A 27,912-nucleotide genomic window follows, 5' to 3' on the forward strand; every position below is an offset into this window, starting at 1 on the left:
GTTGCCGCGGGAGTAGAACGGATTACGAAAGAGGAAGAGAGACAGATGAAGAAGGAAAAGGACGTAATGGTGAAGGAAGGGGCTGCCAGGACGACTACTCTGGATTCCTATAATTGTTCATTTTTGCAAATTCCCGAGTTTTTGCCCGGTTAGCCCGGGAGTTCGGTAACCCCAAGGCGATCCAACCGTTTCGTGGCTCTTGGCCCGTCGTTTTCGATGTCACTTTACAGCATATCTGTGGCTCGTTCAAAGAGAGTTTCTGGGTTTTGTGTTTTGTTATTGGATGATTCAAAAGATATCTTTTGAAATACAATGGCTATAGAACGTATTTAAAATTTGGATATCCCCCTATTTTCCAATGATGGCTTCTTTTTATCTAATTCTCTATATATTTCATTTTCATTATGTAAAATTTGTGTAGTCAGTGAAAGGTACTAGCAGATGACACGAAATTTAATACATTTGGATGGAATTAGTTTGTTTGTAATTAATCAATTAGTTGATTCTTGTGGGTGTTTGATTTGATAAATTAGAAGAGTTAATGTAGCACAATAAGTAACTGTAATATAGCAACGATAATTATATTTTAATATTAAGACTGTTTCTGATATTGAAGGACTATCTGATTATCTTATATTCAATTGTAAATCTCTATAACGTCGAATCATTCTGCATATTGACATAAGAGGATCGATATAATAAGTATGCTACACATGGTCGTTAAATCCCTTGAGGGAAGAATTTATTCAACTCAGAAACAGATCATTGTTTCTCAGTTCATTTATATGTATTTATTTAAAATATATGTATTGAACACAGATGAATAGCACACACATATTGCTATTATATCTGCATCTTTTAGAATCATGATTAGATTGAGTAAAAAACCGGAACACACACATATATAAAAGCATCCTAAAAAAAAAAAAGTAACGTACTAATTGCCAATAGACATTGAAAAAATGAATAAATATAAAACATATCCTATGAATCATGAAAGATATCGATGGACAAATGCTCCTTCCATGATTTCGCGCAAAACGCATAATTCGATCGTTAGGGTGCCATTAAAACTTCCCCAGAAGGTTCCCACCGGCCTCGACACGAACTTCTCTTCTTCTCCTTCTTCTTCTTCGTTTGAAATCCTTCCTAGAAGTCGTAGAACGGCGAGGTGATACTCGCAACTGACCCGATACTAGTACGCTCGCGTGCGAATCGCGAACTGGGACGACTCGTTACCGGCAAGCAGAACTCGCGAGTCTTCTCTTTTCCGTTTGTCTTTCTGTATGAAGCCAATATAGCATGGTTTCGTGGAATTCCCTCGGTGAGAAAACGCAAGATAGTTGGAAGCTTGGAGTACGAGGGTCGTGAAGCTTCCAAGGGGAAAGAAATCTCGGAGGAAAATTATAGTTTTCACGTCACGAAATCTTGCCTTCTCCGTCGCTTTTCTTCTTGAACTTTATGGAATTGATGACTTAACTATAGACTCTATGGAACTGTAATTTTCTTATAAAGCGATAGAACTTCGTATGAAAAGTTCGAATTATTGTCTTGCCAATTATCAGGATCGTAAAAGGCTTTGAAAAGAAATTTTCAAATTTCCCCTCCAAAAAAATCATTTTATCGAAATACTCAACTATGATTACTGTTTCGCTTACTATATACTTGCATTAGGAAAATTTGAGAGAAATACGCCATATGAACGGGATGAAATCCAATTTTAAGTTTATGGTACAGCGTATACCGAAGCATTTATCCTTATTTCGGAAAATTTCTATTTTTCATTAGAGTCTCTATTGGCAAAAGGAAAAATACATAGTGTAGATTAGTATTAAAAGATGCAATTGTAATTAAAAAGAATATGAATCGTTTCAAAATTATTAGATATAAAAATAACTTGCAGAAGTATACAAATAGTTTTATGATTCACCCTGAGTACAACGCTTCAGGGTCAACCATGTACCACCTTCTCCTCCTTACACAATAACTTTGAAACGCTAAAAAATTCCCTATTTTGCGCACTAATGAGAAAAAGCCTGTCGATACATGATGTTGCCCGAATTCTTAGATCCTTTTTCGATCCTGCGGATCGTGCGCGAATGCCAAGAGAGAGGGCTCGGATTTACCGGCGAAATGTTGGATTTATTAGATCGAGATACGCGTGGGCGTGCCTGGACGTGCCCCCCTGCCCACCCCTTTGGCCTTACCGTTAGCTACGTGCACGAGAGACTCTGCGAAGCTCGCGATGCATAAGCCAAACTAACCTAGACACATCGGAGAAGAGCACACCACGAGCAGAAGGAACACGCACACGCGTAGGTTGAGCCGAGAAAGTGAAGGAGGATCATCGCCAGCAGACGTGGCTTGATGAAACTTTGAAACTCCTTCCTCGAGACGTTGTTGTTGCGCGTCGTTCTAGGAATCGAGAGAAAAAGAGGGAGAGAGGGACGTAGGTATCGTGAATTCGATCGTCGGCGCCGAACGATGATTTATGGACGAGTAGAGCGAGAAAGAGGGTGAATTCGTAAGAACGAACGACGAGGACGAGGAAGAAAAACGGAGGAGGAAGAAGAAGAAGATCGAAGAACCGAGGGAAAGCAATATGGAATCGAACCCGCGTTGGGGTTACTATACTATCGTCGATGGAGATCCATACTAGTCGTGGGAATCGTGAATCATCCCCCTTGGACGAAGAAAACGCGTGGAAGCCTCTTTCTCTGTTTGAAAATATTCGCTGCAATGGTCGAAGGAATAGTCAAGTGACGATGGTGGATTGCGTGTCGTTAACACGAAGCGTTAACGAGATGCGTAATGTCGGGAAAGAGGCGAGAGCGGAAGTCTGGTGCCTATGGTTCTGGTTGGTCTGTATGTGGTTATATGGAAGGGAAAGTCCATGCAGGGTAGCACGGTAGGAAGAGAATGTCGAGACCTAACTACGACCTATCTAAGACCGATTCACCAACACACAAAAGCGGTACTAGAGGAAGCCTTTTCCTTTACCTCCTGGCGGCAAGCAACGCCGCTGCAACTCGCCAGGTTATTTACAGCTTCTTGGCATGGAGGTGAGCTCTCGCAGAGCCCGACCACTGCCAGCAAGAAGGAAGTAAGGATGATTTATATCCGCTGCTACCAGTGCTGCTCCCAACCCGCGATAATACCAATCATTATCATCGCTTAATAACAGGCATTACTGCCAACATTGAAATAATGTGTGTGTACCCCAAGCTGGCTCAGCCATGGCTGACCCATTCCTACACCATCGCGAAAGATACTCCCTTTCTCTCTCTCCCTCTCTCTCTCTCTCTCTCTCTTTCTCTTTCGCGATCTTTTCTACTTCCATTCTTCCCTTGTCGTTTCTTTGTTACACACGATCTTCACCACCACTATCAACATTATGCTTTAACATCGCCACCTACTCTTTCTTCCTGTTTCTCTATGAATCTCATGGTCTGACGTGCATATATATACGTGGGTATACAGGGGGCACAGAGGATCTTCGTACAGACCATCTTCGTACAGAGGATCACGGGTTGATATCGTAGGCTGGGGCGCCCTTTTTACCATAAAGTTGGTCAGGTGCAAGAGCGCGCGCCACAAACGAAACGCATTGCGCCGCCGGTGATCTTCCTGAAAGATCTTCGAAGAAGGCGGGGAACGGGAGGAGGCTTTCGTTCCCTTCTTGGTGCAGGGATTCCTCGCACGAGGGAGGAAGGAAGAGGGCGCGCTTCTGCCGGTCGAAACCCCTCGAGCCTGTTTTGCGCGAATTCTTCTCGACTCCGCCGTGGTTCTCCAACCCGAGGGACCGCGTTTGCTCATCTCCTACGTCCAGATATTTTTAGTTTCGGCATCGTAATAATTTCTCAGAAAGTCGAACGCGCTTTCTTTCACCCCCTCGTTCACGCTTTTTATCAAGCGCGGGGTGAAAAGTTTACCATTTGAAGAATTATGAAGTTAAAAAAGAAATATAGAATCGTGTGGAAGATACATAATTTCTGAGGTTAATAAAAGGCGACACTGTGATTCTTGTTTAATTACGTAGAAGGCATGTTTATTCATCATCCCTGAATTGAACCTTCTTCATGATTACACTCATTAACCTTCAATTGGTATGGTGAAATGTTGGTTACGTAACCAGTGGGGTAGTGTCAATGTGATAAAAGAAGTAGGTTAAACGTACGCTTTATCTAGCCGGCCATACCATTGTGCTCGTGTTAATGTCTGTTCTATAACTTGCTATTAGTTTCTGTGTTGAAGAAAGAATAGAAAAAGATCAAAATTCAATGCAACTGTTTCGAATTTGTCTAACGTAACTTGTCAGAAATCATGATATATAAAATTCCACGTTACTATTTTATTATGTCAGTATGACTTCTTGAGTCACGGCTTCTCCACTAAGAGAGTAATATATCTGAAATATCAGCAATTTTCAACATATAAAAAAGTTAATCCTGTGACTGAGTTTGCTTTAAAATGTCACAATTACTCGATAAAATTATATCATTTAATAAGAAGAATATCACAATTCGAAAGATTGCTTTAACTCTTCTTTTGATAATAAGCAATAAGCATGAATATTTAATTTTATATTTTGTTAGAAGCTTGCAAAATCCAAAGACTGTTGGCTAAATTGTAAAAGAAACCATATTTTTTCACTTCTAAATAGTTGAGCAATGAATAATTCTATGCTTCGAACCAACTTCAATTTCCTGAAGACTTCGCGTTTTTTAGTCACACTACTTTCCTAGTGAACCTATCAACGTTCTAATCTTAGAACTCTAACGAAAAAAAAAAAAAAGAAAAAGTAATTTAAATTCCATCGAACTGTTGCACGTATGATCACACATATTTAGACAAGAAATCTTCGATATCGTTATTAGAGGGAAAGAAAGAGAATCTTTGAAAAGCTTGAAGAAATCACGGTATACACGCGACCAGAGTACTGGACGAAATAAAAGGCGCCCCTTATTCGTGGCGCCCCTCATAACTCGTCGACACGGTGGCGCTAATTTTCGCGTGGTGTACTAAAAAAATCGTGGCGGACTGGCGTTTCTGCAAACATCGAACTCGTCTGCCGGTAATTATTGGTATTTGAGGCACTGTGGGAGGTCCCGCGAGGCACGCCAGCTCTTTCGATCCACGTACATGAACACGCCGCTGCGTGAAAATAATTATCGGCCTTCTCCGGTTCTTCAAGAGTCCGGACCTGCCATCGGTGAAGAGAGAAAGAACCACGCCAAGGGGAAGGGGGACACCTTGGCAGCCATCGATAAAGGAAAGACGAGTTTCCGCTGCTCTTTTACCTTCCTTTTCCTTTCTCCTGATTGGAAAAATGCGATCGCTTTTTGTTTCTTTTCTACACTATGCTTGCATTTTATTTTTGGCACTTTAAAATTCAAACGTGATAGAAAATAGTTTTGCTAGATTTTTATTTGATGCATTTATGAGAAATTGAAAGGTACAGGAATTCACAGAATGCAGATTGACATGCAGAAATTACACGTTTGGATATGGAATATTCGAACTGAGAATATTGTGGGGAATTTGTATTAATATTTTCATAAAGTCCCGTTCAATAATTGTAGATTTGTAATCGCAGACGAATAATCGCGTAAGTTCTACAAATAGATAAATTTTCTTACGATTGAAAATACCAATTACTAAAAAGCTTTTCTATCCTCGCAATAACAAGAAGATTGAAATGTCGTGTTGTATCCATCCAATTCAACCGAAACGACAGTCGTCACGAACCTTAAACTCTTCATTGTGATCCACAGAGCCACAGAATCGAATAATTCGTTTACAGTTAGTGGAAGTTTCTTTATCAGTGAGAGACAGTTAGCAGAAATTCCACTGTTCGTGTTAATATTTGCTCGGTCGCGGGAAAAAAGAGTTGTGGTCGCGAGATTCGACAGAACCGTAAAACGTTTGAAAGAGAAAGATTAACAAGAGTCGGTGGTTAAACGGAAGGTGGAAAAAAAAGTAGGCAATTACTTCAAGGATAAAGATTTGCTCGGATTTTACAAGCATAATCGCAAATCGGCACTGCGGATTTATTTTATTTTTATTTTTCGGCCCATTGAACACTATTAATTACCTTCGATATTTTCCATCACGGGGAACGGAGTAGCGCGACATGATTACGTCAAGCGTGTATGACACGCGTGAAACGACAGGCGAAACAGTGCACGAGTTTCGTAGCCTGGGCAGAAAAACTAGTATTACTAGATTCGCTTTTTTATTAACCGGGAACGGTTAAATGTGTTTCCCTGACGAGGACAAAAAGTAACGCGCGATTGAAGGCATCAAATATTAACAAGAACGTCGAACGGCAGTGGCTGATAACGAGCGTGAAATTTGTCTTTTGTGAAAAAGGAACAGACTCCTGGTGCTTCAAAGAAAAAATCAAGAAGTTTCATCGAGTAAAGTATTATTTCAAGTATAAATTCATTTCTAGCTGGTATCACTGTGATATCGTACCAAGGTTGACAAGATGCACGATTTATAAACGTATGAAACGTATGCGAAAGAAAACTCGACTATTAAAGCAATATTTATGTGGAACGTTGATCGAGTAAAAACTGTCGGGTATATCTGGGTGAAGGAAAGTACACAGCAAGCCCGAAGACGTATGATTATAGCGACAACGCAGGCCATTAGACAACGGAAACATCAATCCTGTAGCGCGTTGCATCGTGTACGACAACTTTCGTCGAATCCGAGGGAAAGTTTAAACCGTGTCGTTGCCGACGACGATGCTGTCGCCGGACATCGTACAATAAAACAGCCTGGACACGAATAAAGGGATGCGCACACGCATAAAGCGATTCAAACGTACCAACAGTGACTATAGTGATTCGTTGCGAGCCTCGTTTGGAGGAACAAATTACTCGTTTCCTCTCATCGATGTCCTATTCGAAGGATTGTTATTGAAGAATTATAAGCTGAAAAGTATTTTCAAAATATCTCTTCCGTGTCTGAAAATTCTATTAATTATTTCTGTACTAATATTTTATAGGATGATGTGAACGTTATTTTGGCTTTTGTATGCCAAATCAGAGGAAAGCAAGTGTTTTTACTTAACTGTAGAATTCTTTGAAGATTCTTATAAAAGAGATTCATACCAGAAGAATTTGTCGCAAGAAGAATCTTCGTTTTCTTTTATGTTTCTGATTTAGGATATTCAGATGAACCAGCGAAGATTGTTTTTTTTTTTTTCAATAATGAAAAATTAGCTGTTAATAATTGATACGAACTAGACATGGGCCATAATCTATTGATTGCATTTAAGTTTCTTCAGAATTATACGCAATTTTCACTACTATTAAAAATTTTTGCAATTTTAGAAATTTCATCACGGTTAAAATCTCCAGTTTCATTACAATTTTCTAGTTTCCGAGTCCAAAATGCAGCTCGGAAATACTTCTTTCGACAGTGATGCTTTAACGAATGCAGAAGGAGGAAAACAAAAAATAGATAATGCAACGGGTTAACGAGCCATGTTAGATAACAAGGCCAGGCCGGAATAAAATTGAATTAAACAATGTCGTGCACGATTCACGTGGATCACGGGTGGATGTACGAAAATACACAAGGGCGCGCGTGTGGTCGCACACGAACGTTCCGCGGAATAATAAGTCGTGCCATGCCGCGGATCGCGTGCCACGCCGCGAAACTTTCCCATTTGTAGCCGGTGGTCGACAGATACAAGCCGATAGCGAGACACGTCGCGTCGGTCTGCAGCCTCTATTAGTTTTATTGCGAGAATACACCGATAACGCTACCGAGAGGCTGGCAAACGGGGATGGCGGAACGTAACGCGGAGACAAGAAGTTTTATTCGTCGAACATATCCTTATTTTGACACGTAACTACCGTACATACGATCAGATAATAACGCGATAGGCTGCGTCGATATCAGTTACTTTGATAGCAAATAGGAAGAAACGCGAGATTGGGAGGATGGAAAGAAAGATTAGAGCGAAGAGGAAGAAAGCTGCTTAGATCGAAGGAAAGAAAAGCAATGAATCTGTTAATCGGTTTCCTTGCAACTACGATGATAGCTGTTTCATGTCGAGTGCGATTCAATACGGTTTTCAGATGAATTGGTTGCCTTTTAAGGGTATAATAGCTAAACTTCGATTTCTGTTCGTCGTACAGATTTATTAGGATTTCAGGATACTGAGATACTTTATCTTTAAAGAAATTATATTACATATTTGAGATTTTCATTTGTTAAATGTTGAACAAGAAATTTTTGATTCTTTTTTTCATCATAGTACTAAGGTAGTAATATATAATAAATTAGTATCGTTATTTATATACACCGAATTATGTTACGATCTGATACTGCTATATTATATTCACAGAATTGATGTGTTAATAGTTACTGAGAAATATAAGGTCTATTAGTCTTTACTATGTTGTCGCACTTTTCATCAAGTTAGCATTACCTCCTTTATAAAAATTTCGTTATTGCACTCCCTCGTGGAATATGAATTTTCTCTGTTCAAATAATTTTGCAACAATTTTAATCACGTAGTGCTAACAACAGATCAAATGAATATAGTGAATGCAGCATGAATTCTAAATTTAATTCCTTCATTCTTTCCTTGATATAAAACTATTTTTATCTTTTTTTGTCAACAAAATATTGACAATTTGTCAAGATATATTTGCGGTCGCAATACATACTAAAATACTAAACTATGAAAATAGAAGAATAAATCCTAATTACGAGATGCAAAAAAATTGTCAAAAAATGCCAGAGTTGTGCCAGGTAGTTTCTTTCATGAAACAAACGAGTAAATATTAATTACTATTACCATAAGAACCGCCTAATGCCGTGAAAGACAATGCGGCTGACATTCGCGTCCAAGCTGGCGCACCACTTTCACGCGGCCGTCGCCAAACACCGGGGCTGAACAAACGGTATTCGCCTAATGATTCATACGCGAGTCCGTCCAGCAGAATCATCAATTATATTCGAGCCATTGTTCCGCGACTGGAGACCGGGCCCCCATTATCTAATACATCTAACCTACAAAACTCGTAGCTACGTCGAGCCATACTCCGCCATAGTCGAGTTCTACCACGAGTCCACCTTTGAATCTGATAATAAACGTCGAACAGAAAGAGAGAGAAACGGTAATATTCTACAACTAGTTATATAAAACTCCTAAATCAAGTAAAAAGTTCAGGGACAAAGTTCTACTGCTTACAAATCGACTTATAAGAATTTTCATCTGATTTTCATGTTTGATTTATAGCAGGCGATCGAGACGGTAATTATTAATTAATTGATGGTAATAAACATTGAACAGAAAGGAAGAGAAATATTCCGTAGCTGTATAAAGTTGCTAAATCAAATAAAAAAAACTCACAGACAAAATTTATCTGATTGTGAATCGATTCATAAGAATCTTCATTTGAATTTTACGTTTGATTTATAATGGCTGATCGAAATATAATAAGAGTCATTAATTAATCGTTTCATTGTTCCTTGGCGAGAAACTGAGTTCGTTATCTGTAGTCGATCGGTATTGATAAGTACAGACGAAAGGCTCGCCAAAGTAGCACCGGAGGCATGTGTACGACGCCAGTGATAGTCAGATAAATGGACGCAGATAAACGAGCGGAAAGCGAGGGAAAGGTTGGAGATACGGGGCGGAAAGACACATGTACGAGCGGTTATTCGCGAATCGACGTCTGCTGCGACCACGTTTCGAAAGTGATCCGGTGTTACGTAGTGTTCCGGTAGCTAGGAAAAGATAATGTGTTTTTTGTTACATTTTCTTTTTTTAACATCGTTGCTTTTTGATTAGAAACCAATCGTCTCTAAAGAATACTTAATTTTGTTTTACTGCTTCGGTCTCGTAGGAAGTTTTAGAAATTTCTGCACATAAGTGCCTCCAATAAATAAAAGAACAAATAAGCAAATAGATTTGTCATATTCCGTGTTAATTTTAATATCAAAAATAGTCGTACACGATTTATTACAGCAAATAGAATTATTAAATAATCTAAAATACTATATAAGTCTATGGTAACGGAAAAGACGTAGATAATTAACACGCCACTTAAAACATGGTTTTCCGTGTTACATCGATTTACATACCTATCACGTGTATGCCTATACATTTTATTTTAATGATCGTTTTAACATCAATTTTTCTTACAATATTGTGTGAATAACATGTCAATCACTCGAGTTTTGAGACCTTTTTGTTTCTATTTGCTTGGGCGTTACGATAATATCATAGTAGCAGCAATTCCATAATTGTTTTGTATCAAACCTTGTAATATTAAATCAGAGTGAAGAATATTTCTAAAGAGAGAAAATTAATTTAACATCTTGAATAACCAAGAAATTTAATTTTAATTTGTCTTTCACTTCTCTATAGTATCTCGCTGGTAGAATGAAAAATATAAAAAGGCAAGATAAACGAGGTTTCGCTTGTCTATTTGAAAGGCCTCTTTTCCTTCACTTCGAAATCTTTCTCTCTTTTTCCATTCCAACATCACGTCGATCGATCAATCGAATCGAGAAGCCCGAATCACTTTTTCTTCCACGAGCAAAAGATCGTGTAACGCGATCTTCATTTTTCATTCTCTTAGTTCCATCTCTTTCACATACCAACATCTTAAACTACATACACATTTACGGTTCACGTTTGGATATATACTCGCTCATGCATGAATAATAATTATTTGCACGTTAATTTTCACCTTAATTCCCACGGCTCTTGGATTTTTTGCAAATGCATCGCGTGTTGCATCAAAATTTTCTGCGACCTTGATCCTGATGCACGAACGGTACCAGTTATTTATTAATCACTGTCCAAAGGTGTTGAGGAGATGTGAGTAAAGGTAAGAAGAATTCGTTACATGAAACTCTAGTTAATCCTGGTTTATTCCTATTAAAGAATGTTGGCACACGAATCGAAGAATAAATCTTGCATTGCAAACCGTTGCTGTTATAGAAAGTTTCGTTGGAGAGAATGGAAAAATCTCGTTTGAATTCTCGAAGTTCCACGCAATGGCGCGCGGATAAATGCAGCGAAAGGCGTTACACTGTCGATCGATCGTTGCTTTTATATATCGCCCTTTGAGTGACAGCATTATCTTATTCCTGGAGCGTACAAAGTGATCGATGTAGAGGGGTAGTTCGGCTCGATCGTTCACCGGTCGCCGTAATATCGATATCGAGTACTATCTACGTCTTTCATGCCCCTTTCAATAATAAATAACAGGAAGTATAGAGGATGATCCACCGGTGCGTAGCTTTCGATGGCCACTTAGAGAGGTGCTGGAACTTGCAAAGCGCGTTAGACGCTCTTAAGGGAACCTTACGTGAACCTTGATAGAATATTTTCAAGATATCGACTAAATATTTGACATACATTTAAATGAGCATTGAATCAAACTTTGGCTGAATTTCTGGTAAATATTGGGCAAAGCTTTGCACGAGTTTCGAGTAAATTTTGGAATGAATTTTGAATAATACGTTGGGTGAATGTATTAGGTGAACTTAGGATGATCATTTGATAAACCTCTATGCGAACATTGATCAAACTTTTTCAGCAGCGTTAGTTTCAGAACATTGAATAAACCTCTGAGTGAATTTTAAGTAAATCTTGGAATTTTAAGTATTGTAAACAGCTGAACGTTAGACAAACTGTGGATGAAATTCTTAGGTGAAATTTGCACATTAGATGCACACATTGAGCGAACCTTTGAATGACTGTTGAGTGAATTTTGGACGAATATTGAGCGAAGGTTGGGTGTACTCTGGATACCTCGAATCTTCGGGGGTAAACGTACTTCGGAACATTCAGATTTCGAATTCACTCGGCGTGCAGTTCTTCCCTTGGTGTGCGCGACTTTCGAATCTCGTTTCGACGCGTTGGCATTCCCAGGGCCAATGAGGAGAGATCGACCACGTTGGTCGGCGAAGACGAAGAAAAAGGAACCACCACGCCCAAGGTACGTGGCAGGAACGCAGACGGTCGTGTTGGTACCTATGTAGCCGCGTCTACGTGTCTATCCCCTTTGCACGTACACGTTTCTGCTCGCGACGATGTGTACTTCGCGTGTACAAGTACTCTCTATCCTTATTGCCCGCTTTCTTTCTTTCTCTTTCTTTCTGTCGGTGTAGCAGCACAGCGGCACGAACGCGCTACCACGTCCTCAAATTGAAGTCTCGAAGAAAAAGAGATGCGTGGCCTCACTTCTCTGGTTCAGATCTCCTCCACCGTTCTTTCTTCTTCTTCTTTTCGTATCGTCTTCGTCGTTTTCCGTGGCGAAGTTGAACACCACGAGCAAACCAAAGGGCAACCGAGAAGAAGGAAGGAAGGGAGAGGGAGGTAAAGGCGCGGATAAGAAGATGTCGAAGAAGGGACGACACAGAGGGAAAGAGATACAAAGAGACGAAGCGGTTTCGAAGCGAGGAGGAGGAGACCAGCAACGAAGGGAAGATGGAAGAGTCTCTGAAGGCTCTGTAGGCGCCATGTTGCTGGCGATGACAAGAAACCCGATGCGACGGTAGCAGGGCCAACGGAGCAGGCACAGGCGCTTGCTCGAACGCCTTGATTGGCCGATTACAGATTATACACGGTACACCCTGAAGAGATGCATCGGCCGTAAGCTTCGTCGGGATCAGCTACCGCGGTGCTGCGGAGACTTGGTCGAGGATGTTGCGTCGAGTATGATTCACGAAGATTTGGAAGCGTTGCAATGGAAACTACCCTTGTGCGGAAAAGAAATTGTAGAAAATAGAGAAAGATATTGAAGAAGCTTTACAAATAGATACGTACCTTCGCTAAACTTGAGAATTTTGTGAATTTAGATTGACGAGGATAGATCGTTGTTTAATATAGTAATTTTATCAATCGATCATTTTTTCAGGAATTTTTCTCCTTAAAGAACAGTTCAAGAATAATCAGAAGCTTTGTAGTGGAATGTGCTCTTATGATAAAAGAAAGGAGCGAAATATGGGCAATACCGAAGAAATGCTAGGAAAAACTATGTAAAATTTAATAATTCTGTGAATTTTGATTCGATGAACGTAGAAATCACTGTATTAATTTCCTTCACAAATTTCGAACCTTGAATTACGCTTAAAGACTCGGAAGCTTAGTATTAGAAGCTGCGCTCATGTAAACAGGAGAAGTGAAACGTGAATAATATTGAAGAAACTTAAGAATTCCGTGAATTTAGATACGGTGACGATTAATCATTTTTGCCAGTGATTTCCTCCTTCGAATATACTTTTAATATTTCCTACAAGAGGAAAATATGTTGACATTCTTCTTTACGCGTCAAATTTTGTAACAGTACAAACAAATTATGGATAACTCAAGACTTTCTAGTTCTCCCTCAAAGTAACAAATTGAATTCAGAAATAGAAAATTCCGATTCTAGAGTCTTCTGTTGAAAGTCAACCAGTCGGAATGCTCTGTTCCGTGTTATTTTGCAAACAACCTGACACGGTGCCGCGATTACTCATCAGGCTGCGTCGAGCTCGATTCTCTGGCAGAAGGAGAAAGGGGAATAACTCCCGCGGAGCTCAGACTAATGAAATTATCCGGTCCGGGACCCCCTGCAACGACATCAGCAACCTACGACAGCCAGTTATCCCGTGATTACGCGATACACAGTTACGTATCACGATGTGTGTACCTATGAGAAAACCTCTAGCCTTTTGACATCTATCGAACCCCTCGAGGAAGGGAGGGGGGCTAAATACAAATAAATCAATTTGGGGTCAATTTCCATTGTGAAATCAGGGCTATTATTTGACGTACTTAATATCTAAGAGCAATAAATCATGGTTTAACTGATTGTATCTAAAGTACATATTGCTATTTCTCTGCGGAAGCTGCATACGCTTTTTATCAAACGTCTTTCCTTAGTTATCTCTGGTATGTTTGGTGTAATTAATTGTATTTGTTTCAATTGCACGGTTTAATGTTTTGTTTCTTTTTCTATCAACTTTTGTATTAAAAATCTTCATTAATATCTAGCCTCAAAAATTCCAATGATTAAATTAGTGATTATTTTTTAGAATCTAGTAGATTAATTTTAAATAATTGAGACGGCGCAACGTATACGTCGCTAGCAGGGAATGTGTAAATCAACGAGCAATACCGATACATCCGATTTAATCTATAATTCACAGAGAAATTTTTGAGAATATTCTAAGAAAATTATGCGTAATAATACAAAAAGTCTGGTAATTGAAACAGGGGAGAAATAATAGTCTTATAAATAATTGAATAACGAGAAAAAGATTCTTCCATGATTTTTACGATAACTCAAACCTTCCACGTGAATTAATCGTAACAATCAATCACTGCGGAGCTGATCACTATAATCTCGCACCATCTATATGGCATTGATAAACGCAGTTGAAGGAATTTTTCCTCGGTTCGCCTCTTTTTCCAGTCGAAAGTAGTCAAAACTTAATTAGGGTAACCGGATTCAATCGAAGAGTCGTAAAACTGACAAAACTTGAAGGATTTCGCAAAATCACGAATGCAGCTTTAATCGAATACATTGCCGACATAGCGCATAAATCGTGGTCAGAGATATATCGAAATTAAGATTTCGCAAGCGGGTACGGTTCGTTTCAATTAGCTCGAAGGCGCGATCGCGGTCTAATAAATCGTTAATTGGGAGTCGTGGGATTATCCGCAAGAAATTCATGACTTCGAGGAGACCAGCATCAATTAGCTTTTGACCATAGGTTCAGCCTAATAAATCGTTAATTGGAAACCAAACCGGATAATTAGCGGAAAGCCAGTACCGATGTCCACCGTGAAAAACTAAAAAACTTCACGATCGTCCGGCTACTGGAATTATTTATGATCTTCTCGTTAGTGTCTCGCGGCTGATTTTCTCCCTCTTGCCGATACGCTGGACGTTAGCACTGGCAACCCTATCCTCCCGGTGTCCAGGGCGTGGCGGATCGGTGATTTAGTAAAGTCATTTGTGCCGATAATGCTGACAGATGCCGTCCATCGAGAGTCCTGTTACCCTGGACTCTCCGTGCAACAGGATCTTCTCGTGGTTTCGAGGGGTGGACGCGAAACATGACTATGTTTCGTGGATACCGCGCGGAAATTTGAAGAAAAGTTGCACACGTGTGTTAATTATAAAAATAGAAGAGTTTTACTAGTAAAGTTTCATGGAAAAATTTGTACCGCGCCTGAAGATAACTATAGTTTCGAATTTAGAATGCAATTTTGGAAGATTAAAGGGCATACGACACGTAGCTGTCACTTGTGAATAATGCACGGAAGTTTCAAAAAAGACAGCGTATATGGATTGATTAAAAAGTACAAGAATTCTATTAGTGCAGTATTGTTGGAAAAATTTGAGCTGCGCTTGAAGATTATAAATTAATAAGATTGTAGCTTCTGATACCGAATGCAATTTTGGAAGAGTCAGGTCGGAAAATGTGAAACGTGAAAGATCGTCTTTCGCGAATATTTGGGGACGAAATATTTTGCAGATAGAAAAATTGTTGAATTATATACAATTGTAAGATTGTGGAAAAGTTTCAATACGGGAAGATTCAGGGGGAGAATACGGAACGTGATCGCGAATATTCCAAAGAAGTGTCTTTAGCACGTGGATTAAATTAAATCTGCACGACTCGTGAACTAATCATACTTTAAGAATTCAAAGCTGGTCAGTTTCCTTCATGGAATGCAATTTATTTCAGCGATTCAGAATGCACAATTGTACAATTCGAAGAATGCAGACAAGCCACGACAATCTGTTCGGTAAATACACGCGGTAAAAATCCAGCGAAGAAGAATATCTTATACAAATTAAATTAATTTAGACCAACATTTGCAGTGATTCTCAGGGATTATACCAGAAATTTTCCGCGCCTTCCTCTATCTTAATGCAACATCCGAGGATATTACGAGCGTTCTTGGAGGAATTTTCTTGCCATACGAAGCTGAACGCGTACCGAATGAAATTTTCATGGAAACCGCGCTTAATTGCCGGGAGATAACGTGAAAACGCAGTGGATTCCAGGCGTAAGAGTCACGGAACAACGTAAGCCCCGTGTTGATTCGCGTGACGAGTGCAGCGTTCATCATCCCACCGACGATGTAGTGCACGTGAATTTCGTTGCACGTGAGAACAACGTACGTCGTATTAGTACTTCCGTGAGAGAAAATTGATCGCGAAAAGAAAGAAGAATTAAAGAAACAGGCACGACAAAAAAAAATAAAAAGAAATATAACACTTACTTGGGTTTGCGTCAATCCAAGACTTGCTGCAAGCTCCGCTCTTTCTGGTAGCGCGAGATATTGCGTTCTCTGGAACCGCCTGTTAAGCTGTTGCAACTGAAGACTACTATAAATAGTCCTCGGTTTTCTCATCTTCTTGCCTTTACCGTTCCTCAAGGAACCGCCGCCACCACCGCCGAGTTCATCGACGAGACTGCCACCCTTGTCACCCAATGGCGAGAGGTCTGCGAACATGCACCACCCTAACATCAACTTTCAGAATCCTCATCACCGATTGTGTACGAACTAAAGAGAAATTTAACGAAAACCTAAACAAAACTATTCGACGGATACTTGATTTATGACACATTTAAAACGACAGAACGATTTAATTAACCGATCCAAATTCGAAGCGATTCGTTGATGTTTGTGGGAAGAGAAAAGAACGAAAGGAATGGAAAGAGAAATTAGTTGAAAGAAAAGGATGAAAGGCTTGTCGAAGATCGCGACAAAGGTTCGGGCGTAGGTAGCCGCGATAAATCATGATTAATCTCGTGTAATTTGCCACGTGTGATCGCTATCGTGGCGAACAATATCGGAGTGCTAACCATAGTGTAATTAATTAAAAAAAATTGTTATAAATTAATCATCGAATAATTACGCACCGACTAAATAAACGCATCGTGCCAACCCGGCGAACGCTATCGTACGTACGATCGCGCCATTATGTTTATACCCTAATTACAATGTAGCGTAATACGGCGCGCGGTGTGAATCCTTGAACGTAACACAGTCATTTAGAAATCCAAACAGGCCAGCCTTGTCATTTTCCACCTAATGCGACGCGTTCAAGGAAATGTCATCCTGGAAAATTCACCATACGCGCGTGTCTGTATGTGCATGCTATGAAAATCGGCATAGTATAACATACATCAACATGGCCTCCATCGAACAGGTGTAGCAGAAAATTCTCGAACGTGGCATGGTTGATAACAAAACTTGTAATTACCAACTTTTGAATTAGTAATTCGAAATTTCTAACTACTCGCGCGTGATCTTCTACCTTTATGAAATCTATAGCGATCAGTCGGATATGCATACGACGCGTGTATACATACGTACGATATGATTTTTATGATTTATTGCTGGCCGTGTCACTAGTAACGGGGGCGTGGAAGACTGACCCGTGGATCAACGAGTTTCAAGATCGATCGCGGAACGACACGGAGATTTTGATTACGCGTAAAATGGCAGATATTAACAAGCAACCCCTGCTATACCTGATCTTTTCTTGCCAAGTTATATACGTACGTACACCATACTTGGCGGGATATTTACGATACGCAATCGCGTGTTAGGAGGAGTTACGGGGTCTTTCCATCGGCAAGGATTCTTCCAGAAGGCGGTGTCCTTCGTTTAACGAGACGTTTTTGCGCTGTCGTGACCGGTATCGTCGAATACATTAACCTACACGATTTTATGTCAGGTTGAACGCGATAATGCTTATTCGGTGTTTTATCGTGGCAGGTCAGTGGAGCCATGATGTCGCCGAATATAACGTGTCATTTCGAAAGGAATAATAGCCGTCACGTTATCTTTACGCATTTTTATGCAATGTCTTTGACATGTAGCGACGAGCTATTGATAGGACGCACTATGTTTCTGTGGAAAATATCGTAGCTTAATTAAATACCAAGTAAAATTGTCTTTTTGCTGCGATTAATTAAAATTTTCAATTTTTCAATTCAACGTGTTAACCACTACTGGTAAGCAAGTTCATGGTACATTTATAATGTAGCATATTTTGTTTGAATGATGGTAATCAAGCTATCATTCTATCTGATTTCGGAATTAGATATGCTCTTCTTTTATTCTGATGTATTTATTACCTGCTTTTGAAAGGGTTTATGTTTTTTGAACTTAAGCAATTATTTTCCTTTCCTATTATCAATTTTAATATAAACTCAGGAAATCTACAAAAGTTTTTTCATGCTTTTCTCTTTCGTTTGAAAATCAGGGAAAATATCGATATAAAAGGAACGGTACTCGAAAGAATTTCTGTTTCATCATCGATTATCCATAAATCTCAAGAAACATAGAACTAGAACACACTGACACTGTACACCAAACCGATACGAATTATCATTTTTATCATTAGATTTTCAATGATTGTACATTTATGGATAGTGCAAAATGCATCAAATATGCAAAAATATTGAAAATATCCTAAGTAGAATTTCCACATAGAATGCATTTCTATATCGAATTTTCATAAAAATATAAATTTACATAAGTATCCGTCTAAGCACAAACATCGTGAATTATGCTATAATGCATATACCAAACACATTGCCAATCATTCCATTGATTATGAATGAATCACCGCGATAATCACAACCTATGATGCAACATCGTGGCACAGAAGTGCATAAAAGCATAAAGTTCAGTGAAAACTGTAAGAAAAATCGGGAAACGAAGGAGAGGCACGGTTTTACGATACATTTTTCTTGGGAGTGCTTGTGCGTTGCAAGAGCTCGCGGAGTCATTAGCGCGACGGTGTATGCAAAGCGGTCGCTGAAAACCGCTCCGGTCGTGGTGAAACTACTACTTTAGCATAATTCGCGCGGCTCATTTGCGAGCGGTCGTGCGTTCCCTGTTTCCTTTACGCGCGCGTTCCCTTCCCGATTTTCGCGTGTACGCGATCGATCGATCCGCGGTTGCCTGTTATTTCACCGGGAATAACCGTTCTCGAAGAGGCAATTTATCGTCCTATATATCCTCGATGCAGATATAAAAGCAACCACGATACCGTAAAATATAATTAATACACCATTCATCAGAACCAAGAGGTTAACGTTTCGCGAGTGATCAACGATTCTACGCGAGTTTCTGTGAAAAATCGTTTGGTCACGGATCGAAAAGAACTGTGCTAAGCCTCAATGCAGATGAGCGGCGCAGTTGCGATTTCGCTCAGGCGACGATGTGTAATTCGATGGGTTTGTGCTTCTAAGATTTGATACAGACGAGCGAGTTTCGTCGCGTGAATGCAATGTGTTGAATTATGTAGGGAAATATATGTGAGTGAGCGCATTCGCAATAATTTCGCGCGAGTTTGCGATGCATAAAAATCGAGAAGCGCGCAGTTCAACATATTTGTATTTACTATATGCTTAGATATATTCGACTATAACGTGCGAATTTTCCTATTTTTAGCGATTCATGTATAATTCGCTAATAAAAGTTGCGTTTATGTACATTGATATCTATGATAATTAGAGTGACTTCGAAATTTGATAGATATTGCTTAAACACTTTGAATCTAAAATATATATAACTTCTAATCACTGATAAACTTAAAATAATATTTGTGTAAGCATAACGAGAAACCTTTACTTAACTTCTGTAGAAAGAATGAAATAAAATATAAAAAATGTATTCCTTAAACAATTATCAGTATCGATACTGTAGACAAAGGTCAAAAAAAGAAAATCATATATGAAAAAAATTCCCAATTTTAGAATTATCTGCGAAGATAAAAATATTCGTTAAAAAATGAAAAAAAAATAAGAATCCTCATACATATTATCACATGTCCGACAATGAGCGTTATTATATCGCTATATGTGCATTGTTTTCTGTTCGCTAACGTTGCATGCCTGGCAAAAAAACTCTCACGAGAAAAAAAACCACTCCTCCGTATCGAGCCTCGTATTTCTAATAACACAATGCACATGACCATGCAATCCAGCTATTCGACGAATAAATCTGTCAAATCTCACACCATCGCCACTAAAAAATCGCAACGTCTCTCTGTGTCCAGCTCTAGCCCTGTCAATGGAATACGAAGTCAAGTCCGAGTGGAAAACAGCAGAGTTAGAGACGAATAGTTTATCGTCGATCGCAACAGCTAGCCGCGACCGGTGCACTTTGCGTGACGACCATTCGAACCCCACTTTTCTCATTGTCAGCTGAGGGGACGAACCAGGATCCGGTTGAGTGGCAGCCACACGATATCTACGGATGTATCTGAGCCAGAGAAAACACGACTTCCGTGCAAAATCTTCGAACTTACGACAAGAGAAAAAGAAGAAGAAGAAAATCCATCATCGCTACCATCATCGTCCATAAAGGAACTTGAAATTCCTGTCTTTGAAGATCTTTCGGAACCAATAATGCTCCAGGCCGGTGTTCCTAATCCTTGTGAAAACAACCGTTTAATACCTAATCCATCACCCTGGCCGTAGACCCCAGAACTCTCTATCCGAAGGGCGCATTGTCTTTGAGCCGTTCCGGATTAATTTGACCGGTGGTTGGTCGCTGCCAGGTCCGGTGACTAATGTAGAGTTCGGTAAAGGTAGCCACGCTAATTGGATTCTGGTTCTCGGGATCGTTTGCTTCGTTGCGACTCGACATGGATGGGCTCAACGTCGATGACAAGGTAACGGCCAAACGAAGAAGAAGGCTCGGCCAGGGACGATGTTAATGGACGGTTCATTTGTCGCAACCGATGAGATTGCTCGTTGATATATGGCTACCACCTAACGGTGCACTGTTTGCGCATTGTCGAGTGTGAGATCGGTACGGTGGTACACGATTGTGTACACGATACGAGATCGTCCCTTCTTTCGTACTCTCTTGATTCTGACAAGTCGTCGCGAGTAAAGTTTCGGACGACTTCATTAATCCTCCCTTGGTTATATGACGCTTCTGATGTCCAATTTCTGATCGATGTTTTTCATGTTTTCGCATAAGGTGGGAGTGGGATGGAATTGAAAAAAGAAGATCGAAAGAAGTATAAAATAACATTGAAAAGTTAACAATTATGATTAACGAAAGAAGATAGCGGTAGAAGGAGTTAAGAACTTAGTGTTGTAAAAGTATTTCTTGAAAATTTATATTACTACATATAGGCGGAATACATTAAAAGAAAAACTGCGACGTTAGTGAATGTAGTTCATGCATTGACAGAAGTCAAAAGAGAATAATCCACAATGTCGGTAGTTGAATTAAAGATTAAGATCAATTTTAGAACGGACATAGATAGATTTTATATTTTCATTCCATATGGAAATATATAAATGTAGCTAAACTACGAACAGCTTTTAAAAAAAACTTATTAAATGTGAATTACGAAACGTTACACGTGACCTGTAGCATGAAATTGATGAAACGATATTCAAATATTTTATATATTTCCTTCTTCTCTAAGCACATTTGACAAGGGTATTAAATTGAAGGTGTCAAGTATTTTGCCAGAAAGGTAGTTGAAAGGAACGACACGCGGCAGGTGGCCAGAGCCCGAGGAGGATGTGCAAACAATAGCGTGCTCCTTTGTAATTAACTCGCGATCGCGATTCTAAAACGATATTTATTATTTAATTAATTCAATCGCTTTCATCAGGCTCCGTGCCTGATTCACAGAGGATTACGAGCAGCAAAGAGCAACGGGCAAATTCTTTCGTCGCAATTTGTCACACGTGTAAACGAGCTACTCGTAATGATTAATCGCAAACGATCGGCACACGATATGTTCGAATTAACCAATTATCGCTGTACAATTACGACAAATCGCGCGTTACCACGCGGAAGAACGCGTGTAACTTTCTTTAATCGTAAAAGACAATAATAAGAACGAAGAAGAAAATGGAAAACGTTTAAGGGGAAAAAAAAGGCATTACGATGACCGAGTGATCTACGAGGATCGGCGGAGCAATCAATAATCGACGTAGCAACACGTGGCTATCGTTCGATAGATCAATTCTACATTATCGTAACCACTCTCTGAGAACGCTGTTAATGGAGGCAGACATAACGTTACGACACGGCAATCGCGATTTGTCGCCATTCGTCGGAAACACAACGACGAACTCTCTCCTCGAGCAGAATTTTCTACCACGCTAATCCGGTTCTTACGCGAACTCGTCATAGTTCTATCCTGCTGGGGTCCGTTCTAATGGTTTATGAAAACCGAGCACGAAGAAATTGTCATCCTAATGAGAGAAAATGACCTATAATCTGAACGATTCCGTGGAATCGTGGAACCCATTCGACAGAACGCATCGTAGAACATTTGCCCATTACCGATCACGGACCCTTGGAAAATACGTTCGTTTCTTCCTTCCCATCGATGGTCAAGTATTTGCAATTTTCCAAATCGAGAGGAAAGGAAGGAAGGGAGAAGAAATTGCCGAGAGTCAGAGCCCTCGACCGTTTTACTGGATTCTTCTATGTAACGATGGGTAAACGTATCGTGTAACGTACGAATATCTCGAGGGACGAACCCTTTTTTCATATGCTTCACCATCGGAGGGATTCACCGTTTCCTTTCTATCCATATTTATCTATTTTTTTTTTTCCTACTCTCCTAGCAATTTTCGACAAACTCACCGATTCAAGATTACCTATAACCGATATCCCAGTGCTTCGAATTACGGAAGGGGTGGTTCCAAACAGGCGAGAACCTCTCGTGGTTTTCATAATGCAGGAACGTTGGAACGTGCACGTTCGCGGCGGTAAAAGACAGGTGGAAAGGAAGAAGAACCACCGGTCATTATTAATTTACGCGATAGATAGGGTTCGCAGGGGAGGTTGCCGATTGTCCCCTTCAGAAAAGACAGAAGCCTATAGCGAGTTCCCGTAGAGAAGGAAAAACTCGTGTAAATTCCTCTTCAATTAATTTAGGATTTTATCGAGTGTCTTCCGTGTCGGGAATACCGTCGCGTCTAAAGAACTAAATATTGCACGTTTCTATCGACGGCAGCGACGATATCGTCGCTCGTGTTTGTCGATTCGCGGTTGACAGCTTCATCAGAAAAGCGATACGATATACCGCTGGTATTTCGAGCGATAATTCTAAAAATGACGCATCGTGCTGATCGTTTCTTTTCAATCGTTGTAACGACAAGTTTACTTAGCAAGGAATCGATGCTGACTTTTCTTCTACGGCGCACAGTGAGAAATTCATAGAATGTTTCCCTTTATATGTAATGAAATTTGGAAGATTTGAAAGAAGCTGATGAAATTTTGCAGTTGCTGATTGAGAATATTCGGAGTACGCTAAACCTAATTTTGCAATTCGGAGACTGTTGTACGTGGCTAAATAGTTTTACAATTGTGTGAATTTAAAAATAATTGATTACAAAGGACTTTGTAATTGTTGATCGAGGGTATTAAAAACATCTTGCGAATGTTTCTTTTTTCTGAACACATTGGTGTATGAATAATTTCATACATAAGAAGATGAAAATATGTACGTGTATCTAACTGTTTGTATTTCAACTGCCTGCATTTACATATTGAATAAAAATTTCTGTACATTTTTTACAGAGCGAAGATGATTTATGAGAGAAAGAAATTGCAGTTTCACGGAAGTAAAACCTTATCAGAAAAAAAAGACAAAGATGAGAAATGCAAAGATGTTTAGCGAAATAACAACCAGCTTTATATATCTAATTGGTTGGCGTTAGCCAATATGTGAATATAAACTAGAAAAAGAGGACAAGATGAAGAAAACCTGGACGCATGATTGCATGATGCACAATTGCATATATCGGAATTTAGTTAACTGTATTGAAATATACAGTAAAAACTCGCGTGAACTTCAAAGAAATTGGCGAGGAAAAAACTCACGAAGAAGAAGGCGAGGGAAATGTGCAAAGAAACGATGAACAGTTGCGTATCTGACTGCTTGAATATCTAGCGACGCTTTTCGAGGACACAGGGAGGCCGCGACTATTCTCATTCAGCCGGGAGGCTTTTTGTTTCGTTCGTTAGCCGCTTTGCGGGACTTTTTCGGATCCCAAGAGGATTCTCTTTCCTAGTCGTATATCTTATTCCGTTTCTCGGCGTTATTGTGCCTGGCCAGGCCGTCGACCGAACCACTACCTGCTACTCTAGATTCTCTCTTCCGTTTTCGTTTCTTTTTTCGTCGAGCGCCTACCTTGCCAGATGCGAAATCAACGAAAGAAGTTTACGATTTTGACTTGGCGTCCGATCGCCACGCGAACGCGCAACCATAATGTATTTCCAACGATCTGACCTCCCACATGTGAAACGTTTCAGGATTAGATAATGGAACTACCAATTTATGTTAAAAATATCGCAACATCGCTTCTATGTACTTATCGACGAATTATGCGTGGAATTGTAACTAGTATTCGGTTGAAATATGTTACGAGTGTAATGCGTTTTAAGTAGAATTCTACCGCCGGGATCAGATATCCGACTCTTGGGAAATTTAAAAGTATCGTTATCAGAAAAAGTATCACAATCGAATATAGTAATAGCGATAATTATACGTCTTATAACGATTCTTTAGGGTGTTTCTAGTTGATATGATTTATGAGAATATTCTATTATTTAGAAAACTTCGTACTCTAATCTATGCTAATTGTTATTTTGAAAGACTCACAGCGAATCTATGGATTTAAACTATATCCACAATTATTCGACAGTATGATTATTAGAAAATAGTACAACAAGCTTCGCTGTAAACCTTCCAACAGCTCTCCGTTCCAAGTAATTGCCGAAGAGAAATTCCTCCTATACAAACTTTAAGCTTTTAAATCAACTAGTTTGGTAACTTTTAATATTAGCTGTAAACATGATTAGAGAAAAGATTAGAGAAAAGAATTGTCAATGTACAACCATTGCCTTTCTTCGTCATCGATCTGCACCGATTTCTAAGGAACGGAGAGCACAGAATCAGGTTAACTATCTTTATTCTAATAGTAGGAATAAAAAAGGCTGCGAATACATACAGTTAGGGTACTCACCGTCCTTGGGCGGTGAGGGGCACTGGGGCGCGTACGATCCCAGGTGATATCCGTAGGCGTTGTGCTGGTGCATGGGCGCGAACGGATATCCGGCTAGCGCGGACCTAGGACTGGGGAATCCTGCATCCGCGTGTTGTTGATTCCCGCTGCCTGGTCCGGACGTTTGATGACTTAGCGCGCCGACTTGATGCGGGAATTGATGAGCACCAGGCACATTGTGTCCTCCGGGATAACCACCACGTAGACTGGCGGGATTGTACAGATTATTATGTTGCAATTCGATGAATGCCGATTTTCCACTTTGTGAGACGGGCGTGCTCGACGTTGTACTATCGCCACCGTTTCCACCAGGTGGTCCAGGTGTCACCGAGCCCAATCCCGTGTGATGAAGATGCTGTTCCATGTCGGAACCACCGCCTCCGGCACCTGCACCACCGCCACCGCCACCACCGCCGCCTCCAGACGGTCCACCGCCTCCCGACATACTATTCGGGGTCGGGGTACTAGACGGACAGGGGTCGCCCGCCCCGAATGGGCTCCCCAGGTCCGTGAAGTTGAGCGTCGTCGTGCTGCCCGGACGCTCCACCTTAGTCGCGACGTCGATGCCGCCGCCACAGCCTACGGTTCTCGCGGACAAACTCGCCGACGACGTCGTCGCCGCCGCCGTCGCGCGAACACCGTACGGGGCCCGAATCTTGGGGCCTCTGTTTCACGTTTCACAACTGGTCACTATTGATTAATGGATCGCTTATGGGTACGATGTTAATTCCCTATGAACAGGCGACATTTGGATATTCCTCATTTACTTCGTTGCAGACTGCGGATGATTTTAATGGTTTTATCGGTGTTGCTATATTCGATAGACTTATGAGGCGATGATTGATGATGATTGTTCAAAGGAGTTGATTTAGGTGATCTCTTCACTGCCACTTTAGAACGAACTGTAGTATGATGTTCGAATTGTCACTAGATTTAGTTAATTGTTTCTCTCACGTGTACACCAATGCACTAGTTTTGTATTCTCCGCCAAGTAGTCTGAGTTAGCTCGGTTACAGTTAGATCACTAAGCACTTCACCCGCGTAGCCTTTACGGAACTGAATCCAATTTCATTGATCGTATATTCGACAAGATGCACCAAAGTCATACACAGGTAGTTTCGTACGGGTCAGCTCGATCTACGGTATCGTTGTCCGTGATCGAATAAACTGCCCATCGGAGTAATCGTTCTTTGCACTGCGACGGGGCGGGCGCTTCGCGTTCTTGATCCCGTCGATCACTGTTCCAACAATCGTCACTGTTAATCACGTTCCGATCGTGCACCACCGCGAGGATAGTCACGATACCGGGCCGAAATCCGTGGTATACGATCGTCCTGGGTATTTGAAGCCACACTTGCGATATCGCACGATCGACGATTTGGAAATTTGGTGTAGCTTCTCCGACGGAGATCCGGTAATCTGTCGGTCGAAACTGTGGTCCTAGTGTGACAGTACACTCGCGCGAACTGCGTGATTTAATTGTACGTCGCCGATGACACAGAGGCGTGCGCGCGCGCGCACGCTCGCTCTCGTTCAGCGGCAACCAGCAAGTGCTTTTTCCACACGCGCGTATGCCGTGATTATTCGACGCCGATGAGCATCGTGGCTCGGCCGACGTGGTTGTCGACGAGAGAAAACAGTCACGACGATTTGCCGATCACCGTAAGTAAGAAGAAGAAGAAGGAGACGACGACGACCGACGAAGAAGAGAGAAAATCACACACGCGCGCCTGGCCCAGTAACTGCAGTGTACACCGCGCGGCGCGGACCGGTATAATGATACATAATGAAGCCGAAGCCTCTCCCCGGAGCCCGGTGCACGGTTTCCGAAAGTCGCCGCGGTGGCGCCACTCAAGGCCACACCCACGTTGGCCGTTAGCGCGCCACGCGATTGGCCGTTCCACCATTCCCCCACTTTGTGTCTGTGACGTCTAGGCGATCGATTGGCTGTACAGAGGCCATTATGGTGTCCGTGTGGGAGTTGACGAAATCGGGCCATGCCTACGGTTTACCGACACCCTCGGGGCACCTTCGCTCGTGGAGGTGTTTTCTCTACCTGTCCGGGGACCCTTTTCGTTCGTAGTGCGAGTACGACGCTGCCACTACTCCTGACAGACTCTGTCGGGGGTATAGCTCCGGTAAAGAAAGCCAGAGACCACGCTCGACCAGCGACGCTTGTATGCATGGAGCGCCGAGTTTCGGGCCGCCGCCGCCGACCAGAGACTCCCCCGTTCCCCTATCTACCGCCAATTCGATGGGAATCGAGGGTTGAGGGTGACGCTGACATCTGGGACGCGAGTGAATTTCCCTTGCCGAAAGATTGGACGTAGTTTCTGTTTCGCTGCTTCCAATTGGAGTATCCAGTGAAGACTATTCTTTCGCGACTTTTGCGCTATCTATCTTAGAATAATTCGAAAATGATACGATTTGGCTTTTCGAAGTAATCGAGCAGGTTGTTTATTATTGATATTCGCGACAAAAATTAGAATATACGATATCGTCTATTTCGGATCATGCAGATTGTTTTCTTATGATTTTATGGCTTTTGAGATTACATCTAGACGAAAAACTCCCGAAGATGCAACAAAAAACAGTCCGACGTCAACGTGACAGTTTGGCAACAGACGTCCTTGGCCCCGCCCATTAGCCCACCACGAAAGGAGTGAACCGGTGACGGAGGTGGAATACCTAGGACGACACGTTTTTCCGTTCTCGTGTACACGCAACTCGATTGCTAATTACTCGGTTCCATTTTTCGAGTGAAGCCTTCTACTGAACAACACATTCGACACTGTAATTTTTCATTAAGGTCATACACACACGAAGTTTCCTCGAATAGTCATCCACTACGTCGCA

The 27,912-nt window shown here is 41.0% G+C and overlaps 1 protein-coding gene across 7 annotated transcripts in view; it reads right to left on the bottom strand.

Moving 5' to 3' along the window:
• The window catches only part of Dll (homeotic protein distal-less), a 111,245-nt gene extending 84,428 nt beyond the window's left edge, over positions 1 to 26,817 (bottom strand). For 2 of the 7 annotated variants that reach the window (XM_072011295.1, XM_072011299.1), the window contains exons 1-2: positions 25,018 to 26,817; positions 16,265 to 16,506 (exon numbers count right to left, since the gene is read on the bottom strand). In XM_072011295.1, coding sequence (XP_071867396.1) covers positions 16,265 to 16,506; positions 25,018 to 25,501 — 726 coding nt within the window. In that variant the 5' untranslated portion in view covers positions 25,502 to 26,817. Of the gene's footprint in view, positions 1 to 16,264; positions 16,507 to 25,002 lie in introns of all 7 variants that reach the window. The other 5 variants (XM_072011296.1, XM_072011300.1, XM_072011294.1 and 2 more) reach the window with 3 other exon arrangements.
• Between the last annotated feature and the right edge of the window lie 1,095 nt (positions 26,818 to 27,912).

The sequence above is a fragment of the Bombus fervidus genome, chromosome 10 (genome assembly GCF_041682495.2).
Source record: "Bombus fervidus isolate BK054 chromosome 10, iyBomFerv1, whole genome shotgun sequence".
Classification (NCBI taxonomy): Eukaryota; Metazoa; Arthropoda; class Insecta; order Hymenoptera; family Apidae; genus Bombus; species Bombus fervidus.